This window comes from Lithobates pipiens, unplaced genomic scaffold (genome assembly GCF_037356315.1).
Source record: "Lithobates pipiens isolate NorthernLeopardFrog02 unplaced genomic scaffold, aLitPip1_a1.2 Scaffold_8, whole genome shotgun sequence".
Lineage (NCBI taxonomy): Eukaryota > Metazoa > Chordata > Amphibia > Anura > Ranidae > Lithobates > Lithobates pipiens.
This window is the reverse complement of record NW_027507903.1, coordinates 137,955,370-137,972,445: the sequence shown is the minus strand read 5'-3', so window position 1 is coordinate 137,972,445 and position 17,076 is coordinate 137,955,370. Positions and strand designations below refer to the sequence as shown.

The 17,076-nt window shown below is 41.8% G+C and overlaps 1 protein-coding gene across 1 annotated transcript in view; it reads left to right on the top strand.

The window, feature by feature from the left end:
* The first annotated feature begins 215 nt into the window (after positions 1 to 215).
* Positions 216 to 17,076, top strand: part of LOC143964186 (uncharacterized) — a 132,914-nt gene continuing 116,053 nt past the window's right edge. Inside the window, exon 1 of the mRNA XM_077473883.1 lies at positions 216 to 455. Within this exon, the coding sequence (XP_077330009.1) occupies positions 401 to 455 (55 nt within the window). The 5' untranslated portion in view covers positions 216 to 400. The remainder of the gene's footprint in view (positions 456 to 17,076) is intronic.

Here is a 17,076-nt window from a genome sequence, read left to right as displayed (position 1 = left end):
CGGTTGGGGGGTGACCATTATGTGAATCTGAACAGGAGTAGCATAAGGACCATAGTCATTTGTTGTTTTTTGCATAAAGTGACCCTAAACTCTGGTTAGAAAAAAATGACATTGAAGTCATATGACTGCAGGATGACAGAGGGCTTGCTCCTGGATGTACACATTCACATGGGACGTTAGACCTCATATAGCCAAGGGCTCTTTCATCGACGGTAAGTATAGACATACCGATATCTTCCTCCATTCTGACCGGCTCCCCTATAACTGATCCACCGCACAGTCTTACCTGCTAATCCCACTTCCCATCGCGGCTACAAATACATGCGCATGCGCACTACAGCCAATTAGTACAGGAGAGCAGCGGCGTGTGTGGAGAGTGTGCTGGACGGAGAGCCGTGTTATGTCTACCGATGGAGACTACACCCGGCGGAGGAGGAATACTCATGACACGTTCGGTAAGAGCACTCGGTTCATGTATGCCTATACTTACATTTCTATAGAGGCTTGTCTCATATAGTAGTGGTAGCGGGGTGCAGAGCACACTCACCGGAGGACCTACCTACCCCTTCTATGTGATCACAGCAGGTGGACCCAGTACTGCCCATCAGCTTCTCTTCTAGCCTATTACTATTCTGGTGTGTCAGGTGTACTTCTGATTTATTATTGTGTGTGTGTGTGTGTGTGTGTGTGTGTGTGTGTGTGTGTGTGTGTGTGTGTACAACTGATAATAAATAATCAGATGTACAGGCACACTATATGAACTTAAGTGTGCTGCTAAACATTGTAAAAATTCAATGGAGTACACAGACAAAATTATTATTAATTATAAGCCTGTGTACTTATTTATTTTTTAGAGTGTTAGAAGTACACCTAAGTTCATATAGTGTGCCTGTACATCTGATGAGAGATAATAAAAAATAATAATAAAAAGTGTGTGTGTGTGTGTGTATATATATATATATATATATATATATATATATATATATATATATAAAAAAAATTTTTTTAAATTATGTCTGTGTACTTCTCATTTCTTTATCGTTTTGTCAGGTGTAATTCTAATTTTTACTATAGTGTTGTTATTGTTCCTCTCATTTTATTATAGTCTTGTCTGTATACTTCTAATAAAGAACACCTATGTAACTATTTCAATATACAAATACCATACTGGTGACCCCACAATAGGGGTAAAGCTTTTTCACAAAAGGGAGATTAAGACACATGAGCACTCATTAAAATGAGAAGAAAAGAGGTTTAACCTTCAACTATGTAGAGGGTTCTTTACTGTAAGAGAGGCAAGGATGTGGAATTCTCTTCCACAGGCGGTGGTTTGGGGGGGTTGATAGTTTTCAATAAACTATTAGATAAGCACCTGAACGACTGCAACATACAGGGATATACTATGTAATACTGACATATAATCACACGCATTGGTTGGACTTGTGTCCTTTTTTTTTTTTTTTTTTTTTTTTTTTTTTTTTTTTTTTTTTTTTCTACTTCACCTACTATGTAACAGTGTACAGATGTGCTTCTAATTGTATTATAGTGTATCAGTGTACATTGGATTTATTACTGTTATAAATCCAATGTACACTGATATTTTATTGTGTATCGGCGTACATTGGATTCATTATAATAAAATATCAGTGTACATTGGATTTAGGATAATAATAATAATAATAATAATAAATCCAATATACACTGATGCACTATATAATAATAAAATTAGAAGCACACCTGTACACTGTTCCATATTAGAAGTACACAGACAAGACTATAATAAATGAGACTAACAACGCTAATAAAATTAGAAGTACACCTGACACACTATAATAGTGTTAGTGCATACTAATTTATTATTGGGTATCGGGTGTGCTTCTTTAAAAAAAAAATTTTTTTTTTATGTATCCGGTGTACTGTACACCTTGTGATGTGCTCCTCCAGTAACTGGGGTGATCAATACAATGCAGCGTCTTGGGACTGATTCACCGAGGCATATGCTTATTTTCTGCATGGAATAAGGTTCTTTATAGCAGAAGAACCTGCATAGAATACACATCTAAGGACCCTTTCACACTGATCAGTTTTCTCACGATTCTCACAACATAAAATCTTTCACACGATGCAAAAAAAGGGCTAACTTTACTGGTTTATTTCATTAAAATAATTTTTTTTTTTTTTTTTTTATTGCATTCGACAGACCACTGTGCAAATATAGTGTGACATATTGTAACAACCACCATTTTATTCTCTATGGTGTCTACTAAAAACATCTTTAGAATTTTTGGGGGTTCCAAGTAATTTTCTAGCAAAAAATAAAGATTTTAACTTGAAACCAACAAATGTCAGAAAAAGGTTTAGTGTTTTCACTTGGACACAAAGTTTATTCCATTGACATTGTTACAAAGTTTATACTTTAAAGCGGGGTTCCACCCTAAAGTGGAACTTCCGCTGATCGGAATCCTCCCCCCTTCCGGTGTCACAATTGGCACCTTTCAGGGGGGAGGGGGTGCAGATACCTGTCAAAGACAGGTATTTACACCTACTTCTGGGCATAGACTCCCACGGGAGTCTATGCCTCTTCCTGTCCTGCTGCGCTGTCTGCTGGGACACCCACGGGTCCCAGAGACAGCGCTGACAATTCCTATTGCGCGACTCGTGCATGCGCAGTAGGGAACCAGCAAGTGAAGCCGCAATGCTTCACTTCCTGATTCCCTCACCTAGAATGGTGACGGCAGCAGCCGAGAGCCGATCGATCGGCCTCGGCTGCCGGCATCGCTGGACCTGGGACAGGTGAGTGTCCATTTATTAAAAGTCAGCAGCTGCAGTATTTGTAGCTGCTGGCTTTTAATATTTTTTTTTTTTCCCAGTGCAATCCCGCTTTAAGTTCAACTGATGAATGTTTTGATTCTTGACAGACTGCCCAGTTTTTCTCTTCCTTTCTTTTGATGGCTGTGGCTTCAGAAGAGCAGAGAGATTTCTTTGCATAGAAAGAATTGTGAAATGCTTTAGTCAAGATCACGATAACGATTCTTGACGATTAATTGTGCAGCTCTAGTGTGTGTGTGTGTGTGTGTGTGTGTGTGTGTGTGTGTGTGTGTGTGTGTGTGTGTATAGGCTCATTAATTACTATAGTGTGGTATTTAGATTTGCACAAAACATTTTTTTTTTTTTTTTTCTTTCTTCTTCTCTTTGCCAGCGTTAAGCTCTTAGGCTGGGTTCACATATCTGGCTGTGGTTTGCAATCCGGTGCAGTTTTGTTCACCGGTTCAGGTGCAAAAATTTACTTGAATTACCACCTAAACCGGATCCAAAGGGGTCCTTTTTAGAAGCTCCATTGAAAGCTGGTCCAATTCACATGTTATGCGACTTAAATACGATTAAATGCATCTGATGTGCATATGTGAACCAGGCATTATATAGCGTGCTGGGAATTGTACAGAAGGGTGCCACCTGTCTGGCCAGTGTGTATGTGTTCCAAAATTGGGATGGGGAGCATGGGACTCAGAGCTTGGTGCAAGTTCATCTAAAGCCTGTAATCTGCCCAAAAATAAGCTCCTGTACTTTTTTTTGAGTCATGGCCGTTTTGCTTTTTAGGCAACAGACTTCTCAGATGTGAATGGGGCCATTGAAATAATTGGGATTTGTCTTGTTTAGCGCTGAGGCTTAGCGCAGAAAAATGTTCAGATGTGAATGGAGCCTCACTGAACATGTTGAGCAGATTGTTATAGAATGATTTCTTACAACTTATGTCACTAAAGACTAAGGCTTCATGCACACGAGACGCAGATGCAAACGCTGCTGGACACATGTTGAAACCGGCGTTTAGAAACGCGCGTTTTGCCGCGATTTTTACCGCGATTTAGCGGCGTTTTACCGCGTTTGCGTCTAGAAGCGTTTAGTTAAGCTAACATCATAGACCCTCCCCAGCTCAAAAATTAACTATTTCAGCAATTTTGTGAGACCAGAGTGAGTAGCAGCAGCTGTGAGAGCTGCAGTGTACTTGTATTTAGCGTGTCACTTGCCACGGCACCTGCCACAAGTTGTGGATTGTCCACTTGCCACGTGACTTGCCACATCACCTGCCACGTCACTTGCCATGTCATCTGCCACAAGTTGTGGATTGTCCAACTGCCACGTCATCTGCCACAAGTTGTGGATTGTCCACTTGCCACGTGACTTGCCACATCACCTGCCACGTCACTTGCCACGTCACCTGCCACAAGTTTTGGATTGTCCACTTGCCACGTCACTTGCCACAAGTTGGGGATTGTCCACTTGCAACATCACCTGCCACGTCACCTGCCACAAGTTGTGGATTGTCCACTTGCCACGTCACTTGCCACATCACCTGCCACGTCACTTGCCACGAGATGTGGATTGTCCACTTTCCACGTCATCTGCCATGCCACCTGCCACAAGCTGTGGATTGTCCACTTGCCACGTCACCAGCCACATCACCTGCCACAAGTTGTGGATTGTCCACTTGCCACATCACCTGCCACGTCACTTGCCACATCACCTGCCACAAGTTGTGGATTGTCTACTTGCCACGTCACTTGCCACATCACCTGCCACGTCACTTGCCACGTCACCTGCCACAAGTTGTGGATTGTCCACTTGCCACGTCACCTGCCACGTCACCTGCCACAAGTTGTGGATTGTCCACTTGCCACGTCACTTGCCACATCACCTGCCACATCACTTGCCACGAGATGTGGATTGTCCACTTGCCACGTCACTTGCCACGTCACTTGCCACGTCACTTGCCACGTCACTTGCCACGTCACTTGCCACGTCACTTGCCACGTCACCTGCCACAAGTTTTGGATTGTCCACTTGCCACGTCACTTGCCACATCACCTGCCACGTCACTTGCCACGAGATGTGGATTGTCCACTTGCCACGTCACTTGCCATGTCACCTGCCACATCACTTGCCACGTCACCTGCCACAAGTTTTGGATTGTACACTTGCCACGTCACTTGCCACGTCACTTGCCACAAGATGTGCATTGTCCACTTGTCACATCACCTGCCACATCACATGCCACATCACCTGCCACGTCCCCTGCCACAAGTTGTGGATTGTCCACTTGCCACGTCACTTGCCACATCACCTGCCACGTCACTTGCCACAAGATGTGGATTATCCACTTTCCACGTCACCTGCCATGCCACCTGCCACAAGTTGTGGATTGTCCACTTACCACGTCACCAGCCACATCACCTGCCACAAGTTGTGGATTGTCCACTTGCCACACCACTTTCCACGTCACCTGCCACGTCACCTGCCACAAGATGTGGATTGTCCACTTGCCACATCACCTGCCACAAGTTGTGGATTGTCCACTTGCCACATCACTTTCCACGTCACCTGCCACGTCACCTGCCACAAGTTGTGGATTGTCCACTTTCCACGTCACTTGCCACTTCACCTGCCATGTCACTTGCCACAAGTTGTGGATTGTCCACTTGCCACATCACTTGCCACCTGCCATGTCACTTGCCACAAGTTGTGGATTGTCCACTTGCCACGCCACTTGCCACCTGCCATGTCACTTGCCACAAGTTGTGGATTGTCCACTTGCAACTGTTTAAAATATTTTTCTAATGGTTTTTCATCATTTGCAATCATTTTTGAGATTTTTAATGTAAAAAAAAAGGTCACCTTTAAAAACGCATATAAACGCAAACGCGGCTAAACGCGGTAGCGGCGTTTTGCCGCGTTTTACCGCGTTTTGCCGCGTTTTGCGTCTGAAACGTGGAAATTTTTGCTTCTGAACGCATTTTTTTGCTTCTGGAAAAACGAGATTAAACGCAACTGCATAAAAACGGAAAAAAACGAGACTGTGTGCATGGACACATAGGATAACATTGAATGAGTTCAGGGGCAGTTGAAAAAACTGTCCAACTGCATCTGAACGCGCGTTTAACTGCGTCTCGTGTGCATGAGGCCTTACTCCACTCAAGACTTGAATTAATGGGATAGAACAGGGAAAGGATTTTGAAAATGTGCTCTTCTTTTTCCAAAAAAAAAAAAAAATAATAATAAAAAAAAAAGTTATATATGCGCTTCCCCCAAATCGGTAGCGTCAGCACCACTGGAATTTAGAAGTTCAAATCCTTCTCCACTATATTAAAGTGGTGGTTTGTTTTTGTGTTTTTTTTTTTTTTTTTTTGGGGGGGGGGTTTTCTCAAATATTTCCAAAATGTTTTGCGTACTCGATAGTGTAATCCTTTTGCGGTATGTTATTAAAGTGATACTAAAGGAAACCTTTTTATTTAAAAAACAAACATGTAATTACCTGCTCTGTGCAGTGGTTTTTCAGAGCAGCCCGATCCTTCTCCGGCGGCGGTGCTCCTGGCCCCTCCACCCTGCTAAGTGCCCCCAAATATTTAATGAGATTTGTAGAATACACAAGCTTTCAATTTTATAAGACTTATATAATCAGACTATTTAAAACCCACGATTCATTGACTTTAACTGTGGCATTTAAATCTTAACAAAAACAAATGCCTTTAAATGTGCCAAGGTAAAATCTTAGATGAATAAATAAATAAAGTCGCGCTATGGAAAAATCAAATCTCCTAAGTGATAGAAATATGTGAAATAAATTGAAATTAAAAATGGAGAGAGAAAAGGAAATATACTGGGTTAGAGCTGCCTGTGCCTGAAGCCCTCACTTCCTTATTGGGGAGGAGAGGGAAATAAAAATGTGAAATAAAAAGGTTATGGCGCTAAACCCTATTAGTGATGAGATGAGTTAACTTATCAAATCCTAGTGTTTAATTTTTTATATAAAAAGAGAAAGAAAAAGAAAAAAAAAAGAAAAAAACTGTTGGTGATACCGTGAAAAGATATCCTAAAGCAATTTTATCCAAAACAAATTGTGTGTGATTAATGTGGAGTCAGCATTCATGTTCCATTATAATTAAAACCAAAAATGGGTATTAAATTATCCTATGCGTATCAACCTACTAAAAACATATAAACCTTCATTAAAATGTGCAAAATAGTGGAAATAATGTTAATATTCAACAATATGTTAGTGTAAAACAGATTGTGCAAACATGTGCAAAAAAATGTGCAAAAAAGCAACTAAAGGTCAGAACAACCAAGGATCAGAAATAATTTAACCATAAAATCGCATGAAGGCGCTAAATGTGCGAATAGACAAAATTTTCAACCAATAATCGCATGAAGACGCATCTGTGTCCAATACAAGTCCAAAATTAATATTTGGCTTGATAGTACTGCCTCTTCAGACTATTGTTGTAATTGTTACAAAAAGTCAATGGGGGGTATTTGATTCACTCGTGCAAATAGTGCGGGCTTTCAATTAGAGAACTTCATCCCCGGTGCGCCACTCTGTGCTATAGTATGTGAATGCTCTCACCAGAGTTAATACCCCTGTGGGGCTGGATGGACCTTCACAATGTAAGCCACTGTGTCGCTCTCTGGCTGCTGCTGGTGCACTGGGTGAAGCTTTGTTGTTCCGTCCGTATGGTATCCAACGTTAATTATATAAGGGAAGACATATCCATAGTGTAATACGTTCTTAACCAAATCGTTCGTTTATTAATATTAAAATCTACTCACATTTTACATTAAAAGCATGTGCATATAGAAAAAACTCCGCCGTTCGTCTCAAACGAGTGCACACAACGTGGCCACGCCCACGTTGTGTGCACTCGTTTGAGACGAACTGCGGAGTTTTTTCTATATGCACATGCTTTTAATGTAAAATGTGAGTAGATTTTAATATTAATAAACGAACGATTTGGTTAAGAACGTATTACACTATGGATATGTCTTCCCTTATATAATTAACGTTGGATACCATACGGACGGAACAACGAAGCTTCACCCAGTGCACCAGCAGCAGCCAGAGAGCGACACAGTGGCTTACATTGTGAAGGTCCATCCAGCCCCACAGGGGCATTAACTCTGGTGAGAGCATTCACATACTATAGCACAGAGTGGCGCACCGGGGATGAAGTTCTCTAATTGAAAGCCCGCACTATTTGCACGAGTGAATCAAATACCCCCCATTGACTTTTTGTAACAATTACAACAATAGTCTGAAGAGGCAGTACTATCAAGCCAAATATTAATTTTGGACTTATATTGGACACAGATGCGTCTTCATGCGATTATTGGTTGAAAATTTTGTCTATTCGCACATTTAGCGCCTTCATGCGATTTTATGGTTAAATTATTTCTGATCCTTGGTTGTTCTGACCTTTAGTTGCTTTTTTGCACATGTTTGCACAATCTGTTTTACACTAACATATTGTTGAATATTAACATTATTTCCACTATTTTGCACATTTTAATGAAGGTTTATATGTTTTTAGTAGGTTGATACGCATAGGATAATTTAATACCCATTTTTGGTTTTAATTATAATGGAACATGAATGCTGACTCCACATTAATCACACACAATTTGTTTTGGATAAAATTGCTTTAGGATAACTTTTCACGGTATCACCAACAGTTTTTTTCTTTTTTTTTTTCTTTTTCTTTCTCTTTTTATATAAAAAATTAAACACTAGGATTTGATAAGTTAACTCATCTCATCACTAATAGGGTTTAGCGCCATAACCTTTTTATTTCACAAGGTAAAATCTTACATGGGACAATTTCTGTTAAATTCCCCGCTTGGTAATTACAGAAGTACTTTTTAATATGATCTAGCTCAGGAGCCATCATTGGTAGTGCCTGGTAAAACAAACTTTGATTGGAAATGTATTTTCTGAGATCAAATTGTTTGCATTGAAAACAGTATTAAATCCAAATCCAAAAATGTAATATATTGCATCTTACCAATCATATGTGGTGGCTGCATCAGTCTTATATTTAGGCTTTTTTCTCTTTCACCTGGTGAGTAACGCACCATGTAAATGTTTTACATAAACAAAAGCTGACCATTGGATGCACCCCTGCCAGGGTTAAAGCGATTGTATACTTGCTGTCATTATTATTTTTTTTATTATTTTTATACCCCTGTAAGGCAAAAGGCATAAGGAGCTAGTATGCACCGCTGCAGTCAGTGGCTCATTGCACGGGGAATATCTCCTAAACTGTACAGGTTTAGAAGATTATTATAATTTTTTTGTTACCTACAGGTAAGCCTTATAGGCTTACCTGTAGGTACAGGTTTAAAAATAGACTATACAACCGCTTTAAATGGTCTATTTCATCCCTGTAACTGGGTACATTTGCAAGAGCTTTTTCTTTTGAAAAATAGACAAACTGCCTGGATCATCAGATGAAAATGGAAAGGGAGCCTAAAAAAAACAAATGCAGCCATCGCATCTAAGAATTTGTAAGCTGCAATATAATTTAACATTTTTCTTTTGGATTTAATACAGTTTTTACAGTGGTTCTAAAGGATTTTTAAATCAACGCGTCATGCTTCTTGCTTTGTGCAATGGTTTTCTTTTCATAGATAAAATAGAGAATGCCTTAAAGCGGTTCTTCACCCTAAAGGGGAAGTTCCGCTAGTATTATCCCTCCCCCCCCTCCGGTGCCACAATTGGCACCTTTTGGGGGGGAGGGGGGTGCAGTTACCTGGATAATCCAGGTAACTGCACCCACTTCCGGCCAGACCGCCGCAGACCCCCGCATTGCTCCGCCCCCCCCCCCCCCCGTTGTGTTCTGGGAAACACACAGTTCCCAGAGACACAGCGGGGGACCATAAGAGAAGCGCAGCGCAACTCGCGCATGCGCAGTAGGGAACCGGGCAGTGAAGCCCTCATGCTTCACTTCCCGATTCCCTGACAGAGGATGGCGGCGGTGGCTGCAGCGAGACGAGCGATCGCTCGTCATCTGCCGCCGACATCGCTGGAACCTGGGACAGGTAAGTGTGATATTATTAAAAGTCAGCAGCTGCAATATTAGTAGCTGCTGGCTTTTAATATTTTTTTTTTAGGTGCAGCTCCTCTTTAAGGGTTAAAAAAAGAAAAAAAAAATCTTTTTACTTTTTTTTTTTTTTTTTTTTTTTTTTTTTTTTTAAATTTGTTTTTAGCATTTTTGTATTGGCAGCCAACTTTTGAAAAGTCTTGTTCATTGTTGGTGTGTTCTGTACTTCAGCTGATTCTATCGCTCCCTGTTCTGCTACTTTTTGTTTACAAAACAAAATGTTCTGTATTGAACGTGGAAATCTAAGTGCTGTTTCACACAGGGATGGCTTCAAAGTCGTCTGACTCTGAAGCCTCCCCATACAGTGCGACTTGAAAAATGACTTCTGTATAAAGTCAATGCAAGCTTCTCTGAAGTTGCCCCAAAGTAGTACAGGAACCTTTTTTTTATTTATTTATTTTTTTGAGTCTTGGGCGACTTGAGTTGCTCCTATTAGAACGGTTCCCGATGCAATGCATGCAGTGTGACTTGTCAGGCAGCTAAGCCACCTGACAGGTCATCCCTGTGTGAACCGGCACTAAGGTTCTATTTTGCATTTGGAGTTCTGGGATACAAATCTGTCCATGATGCCAAAATGCACTACAATAGCAAAACACAGGTTCAGGTGCCATTATTTTCAGTGACCACTAAAATGTGGCGTGGTTTTGCAGCACCATTTATCATGCCCCATCGCAGTGCTTGAAACTTGTCTTTAGGGCTGAAACAACTAATTGATTATGAAAATAGTTGTCAACTATGTTCATAATCGATCAATCGGCTAGCTAATTAGTTGGCATGCATACAGAATGCATTATTTGTTTATATATCAGGAAATGCAGTGCAGCACCCATACAGCTCAGTACACAGTCTATACATGTCGGTAAGTGCCCGAGAACTTGTGAATGTGAGGAGCAGCATCTGAAGCCAGAGAAGATGGAGGCTGATAGACTGGAGGTAATAGAAGGCGTTAAAATTACACTTAAACACTTTAGCCCCGGATCATTTGGCTGGTCAAAGACCAGAGCGTTTTTTGCAATTCGGCACTGTGACAGTTTAACTGACAAGTCGGTCGTGTGGCGTTGCTGCCAAACAAAATGGACATCCTCTTTTGCCGACCAATAGAGCTTTCTTTTGGTGGTATTTGATCACCTGTGTTATTTTTATTTTTTTGCGCTATAAGCAAAAAAGCGACGATTTTGAGAACGCATATTTTTTGCTTTAATAAATATCCCCCCCAAAAAAAAATTTTCCCCTCAGTTTAGGCTGATACGTATTATACATATTTTGTTAAAAAAAAAAAAAATTGCGATAAGCATTTGATTGGTTTGCACAAAAGTTATAGCATCTACAAAATGGGGGGGGGGGGGGGGGGGGGGGTGGAATAGTGTGTGTGTGTGTGTGTGTGTGTGTGTGTGTGTGTATGTATATAAATAAATAATTATTTTGGTGGCGATCTGCGTTTTTGTTTTTTTTTTTTTTTTTTTTTTTTTTTTTTTTTTTTTTTTTCTCCACGACTGCGACATTATGGCAGACAGATCAGACACTTTTGGCGCTATTTTGGGACCATTCACATTTATACAGCGATCAGTGCGATTAAAAATGTAATGATTACTATGTGAAGGGGTTAACCAGGAGGGGGCACTCGAGGGGTTAAGTGTGTCTTAGGGAGTGATTCTAACTGTAGGGGGGATGGGCTACATGTAACATGACACTGATCACCACTCCCGATCACAGGAATAATGGGGAAATGCTTGTTTACATCAGCATTTCCCCATTCTTCCTCTCCGTGAGACGCTCGTGGCATGCGCGTGCGCACAATGCCGCATCTTAAAGGGCAACAACAGGTATGTTGATATGTCTGTATGTGCCCTTCTGCCAATGTATATTGGAGTGAGCCAGTCAGCAAGGGGTTATAGTAAACTTTTACAGGGCAGGGCACATTACATGCACCCCAATGTGAAAGGGGTCTAAATAAAAAATAAATAAAAAAAATGTGATCCGAGTCTGATATTTATCAGAATCCACCTTCAATAGATTTTGTTCCCTAAACATATAGTTGGTTATTTATATTTACAACTGCACATAGATTTTTAGGAAGAAATTGCTTTTTTTTTTTTTTTTTTTTTTTTTTTTGCTTTACATATTAAATTATTATTTTTTTGGTTATTCGATTAATCGAAACAATAGCCCAACTAATCGTTTATGAAAATATTCGTTAGTTGCAGCCCTACTTGTCTTCCAAAAGATGCTCCTTTTTGGGCAACAAGCTTTCCGCGATGCGATTAGCTGTGATTGCCCTGCAAATTATTCGACAATCGCGGCAAGACCACACCGCTTTTTAGGTGCTACTGAAAATCGTAGCACATGAACCTGCGTTTTGCAATTGTAGTGGATTTTGAGATTCCAAAATGCCAAGTGTGAATGGAGCCTCAGGCTGGGTTCACACTAGCGCAAATTAGATGCGGCTTTTCAATTTGCTCGGCAGGAGATATGTGAATCGGCTCCATAGAGAGCCGGTCACAATTTCTACAACAGCTCCGGTGCGATTTGCACAGGAGTCCCGTGCGTCTTTTGGTTCAGTTTCAGGTCCAAATTGGGCCTTGTTGGGCCTCATACACACTGGATGTTTTTTCAGCTGCTTCTAGGGGTGCCTAGTGTGGGTTCCCCCCCCCCCCCTCCTATCTCTAAATGCCCCTACATGTTGGCCTGTGTGTCCATGCACATAAAGCTGTGCCACACATGGATAGAAAAAATATTCGCTAAGCCTGATTATTCCACTTTGGAAACGTTAATTGGTGCATTTTGATTCTCAAAATATAAAATGTTAGGCCAAACGAAAGATCCATCATGTTGGAATTTCGAACATAATGGAACAATTTTATAAACCTTAGTAGGGAAATCAATCATAAATGGTTAATGCCATTGTATTGAATGGCTTTCCACATATAATTAACAGTAGGTTGACAGATCTTTTATTAAACGCAACAGTTTAAAAAAAAATTCTATCAATCTATGGCCAGCTTTAGAAAACAAAGTAGATGCTGGTTAATTGGGTGCGATCTGTTCTATGCTGCGTCTTTGACAGATATGGCACAGAGCAACTCAACTTGGAGCTGCATGCTCATATCCCTCTGCCTGTCCTCGTCGTCATCCCTTCCACTCAGCTTAGTGCTGGTAACTCTGCAGGCTCTGCTCGTATGTAAGCTGTCTGCACAAAGCTCACATCCCATACATCAGGTCCGACCTGGAGAAGATAAGCGGCAGTATTTTGTACTGAAAACTGCTCCATTCCCTTAGTTAAATTATCTTCCTCTGAAATGGGTCTATCTGCACTACCTGCGTCAGTTTCTTTTTCAGGTCTTTCTGCTTATACCAGCCATATACGTGTCAAATTCCAAACAATTTTTCATTTGAAAATCACACTTTTCAACCATTAGTGGGGCTGTGGCAACGACCGATTTTCGTGCGGTCATCTAATTTGAGTGATTGAGCGTGTTGGAAATGTTTTGAAAAACAAAACACCTTTTGTAATCAATGATGGGTGAATCATGCGAGAAATATAATCGAAAAAGAAATGCGCATAAACTGTGACCTGGAAGGAAAAGAAGATTCCCGGCCACTAACTTTCTTAAGAAAATAAGGTGAAATTTGAGGCTTGGTTGGTCAAATTTTGAAATCCATGGTGGCACCATAGGACTGCAAAAGGCATGAGATTTTTCAATCGACAAATCATTCGGAGTTTGACCCATGTATGGCCTGCATTAGTTAAAATGGCCTATGCCAGTTTAGTGCAGGAATTCTTGGTTAATTACCCCCATTGCCTTTCTTTTCATGGATAAAGTAGAAAATTCTTCATTTAGAGGTACAGTTAAATTAATCTCATTGAAAACCATCTTTTCAAATCCGATCGGACACATTCAGTCGGAATCTCTGACCGTGTGTACAAGGGCTTTAGAGCGACTAGTAGTAGGCCCAGGTAGCTTTAGGATACCCCCTAATAAAGGTTTAACCATTTATTCACCCCCTTTAACCCTTTCACCGCCAGTCACTAGTAGATCTATTTTCTGATCGCCATATTAGTGTTACAGGTGACACTAGTTAGCCAGTTGGTTAGTTTCACCGTCAGGTTTTTATAGCGTCGGGTACCCCCATATATTCCCTAATAAAGGTTTTAACCCCCAGTTAACACTTTCACCCCTGTCACCAGTGATCTCCGTATTCGTATCAAGGGTGATGCTGGTTGGTTCGTTAACTTATTATTATTGATTTATTTTATTTTTTTCATCAGCGTCAGGGTACCCACCGTTTATATTGCCTAACAAGTTTAACCCCCTGATCACCTGGTGTCAGTTGGGGTCAGCGTCTGTGCCAGGCAGCTCCAGAAGTGCTAACACCCACCATACACCTCCCATACTAGTATAGTGTCTGAACGGATCAATATCTTTGATCAGATCTATACTAACGTCCCCAGTAGTTTAGGGTTCCCAAAAATGCAGCGTTAGCGGGATCAGCCCAGATGCTTGCTAGCGCCTGTGTTTTTTTTTTTTTTTTTTTTTTTTTTTTTTTTTTTTTGCCTCTCCGCCCAGCCCACCCAAGTGCAGTATCAATCGATCACTGTAGCTTACAAAACAACTACAGTGCTCAGTCAGGCCTGATCCCTGGGACCGTTAACAGTGTGTTTGTTTTTTTATTTTATTTTTTTGTAGCGATTGAGGCAGTCGCTGACAATCTGGTGATCTCTTTGCTTGTGAGTCGCACTAGTTGTACTTATTTAGAGGCCAAAATGTCCAGACAGAGGTACCCTAGTGAAGAGGGCTACATGTTGCTGAGCATGACAGATGAGTGAAGAGGAAGCCACCTCACTGTCAGATTCAGTCTCAGTATACAAACCAGTAGACAGCAGTGGCACCCTGACAGATAGCTCTGACAACAGGGTAGTAGTTCCTGCTAAGGTCAGGCATACCTGACCCCGTTGTCTAGGTGCAAGAACTGCAGGGCTCTCGAATGGAGCAGAGAGCCAGTGGTAGTGCCGCTCATCCTTTTAGTGAACTGGCAAGCACCAGCGGCCTAGTACATCCAGCACTGCAGTATCACATGGTGACGTGGCGAGTCCCGTAAGTGCAGTTCAAGCTGGTGTGGTGGCTATCACAAGTAGTGTCCCGTAGCCACCAAGAAGACCAAGATAGGCTAGTCAAGCCCATAGTGCCCTTCCTGCAGAATATGGAGGTAGTGGACAACATTCTGAAAGCAATTTACACAACATTGAATATCCAAGAAGAGAAGGTTCAGTTGTTAATTCATGACAAGATGTACCAGGGCGACACCAAGTCTAGGGTTTTTCCAGTCCATAGGGTACTGTCAGATAGTCAAAAGGGAGTGGAAGGATCCGGAAAGAGGTCCTTTCCAAAACCTTGAAAAGACTGTTTCCCTTTGACGATAAAGATTCAGAAGTTTGGAACAAAAAGCCATGGGTCGATGCCACTTTTTCGCAGGTAGCACGCCGTACAGATTTAGCCTTTGAGGACATGGGGGTTCTCAAGGATGCAATGGACAAAAGGGCGGAGTCCATCGTGAAAAACCGCAGGCATAGTTGTAAAAAGTCCAGATGGTGGTAAAGCAGATTCAAACGAATTATGGGGTTTCAGTCCGCTCAGCCATGGCAGTGTTAGGGCTTCTCGCAGCCTCGATTCCCAGTGGTACAGTGGGCCAGGTTTCACTCCAGGCCACTGCAGTTGTGTATCCTACAAACTTGGTCTCAGGTTTTTGTTGGAGAAAAAGATCAAGCTTACCTCCAAAGGTGAGACGAGCTCTGTGGTGATTGAGGCCTCCCTTGGATGTTTCCTGTAGACAAACGTCTAACAGACGCAAGCGTCTGGGGTTGGGGAGCCCATCTGGATGGACTAACGGCCCAGGGGACTTGGTCCAAGGCGGAGTCACGGAGGTCGTCAAACTGGCGAGAGCTCAGGGCCATTTTCCTAGCCCTCCTAGCTTTTCACCATTTAGTGAAGGGACATCATGTCCAGATCCTCTCGCCAATATGCCTGAGGTGGCATATGTCCTAAAGCAGGGGGGAACCAGGAGCAGGTCTTATTGATCTAGCCAATCAATTTTTTTTTTTTTTTTTTTTTTTTTTTTTGGCAATTCACCTGAAGGGCTCCCAAAATCTGTTAGCCGATCTGCTCAACAGAAGAAGACTGATAGAAGCAGAGTGGTGCTTGAATCGGGAGGTTTTTCGGATGGTTACCAAAAGGTGGGGGCTCCCTGAAGTAGACCTGTCAGTCAACAGAACGCCAAGGTCCACGGGTTTTTCTCTTCACCGGGAAGACCAGGCCTTGGGCATAGATGCTCTAGCGCATCCATGGCACTACCACCTGTTATGCCTTCCCCTTCCCTCTAATTCGATGGTCTTAAAGTTCAGGGAGGAGGGGACCAATTTGATCCTAATCACCGCGTTCTGGCCAAAAAGACCTTGGTTTGCAACACTACTAAACCTGGCCGTAGAGCCTCCATGGAAATCATTCAGGGAGGACCTTCTAACACAAGGATCAGTGGTTTATCCAGAGACCTACTGTCTACACCTAGCTGCTTGGCTTCTGAGGAAGATCTTCTAAAGGCTAAAGGTTTATCCGACAAGTTAGTAAAAACCCTACTCTCCAGCAGAAAGAGGTGACTAGGGCCATATACCAGAAGGTGTGGAAGAAATTTAATTCATATTGTACCTCCAAGAGCTTCCAGGTGAAGTGTCATTTCGGTCCTCAAATTTCTTCATGACGGAATGGAGAAAGGACTGTCAGCCAGCACCTTAAAAACTCAGGTGGCGGCTCTTTCAGCTTACTTTGGAAAGACTCCATCTAGAGAAACTCTAATTTCAAGATATATATATATATATATATATTTTTTTTTTTTTTTTTTGGGCATGGCACGAAATAGGCCGGTGTCCATCAAATCCCAAGTGGGAAAAATGTTATCTATTGTTTTGCAGGGTCTCACGGGGGTTCCATTTTGAACCCTTACCAGATGCTTGTTTGAAAAATTTAGTTTTTAAAGACAGTCTTTTTGGTGGCCATTACGTCGGCAAGGCGAATCGGTGAACTTCAGGCCTTGGCAGTCACGGAGCCTTTTCTAAAAATCTTTCCAGACCAGGTATTTATCCAAACAGACCCAGTGT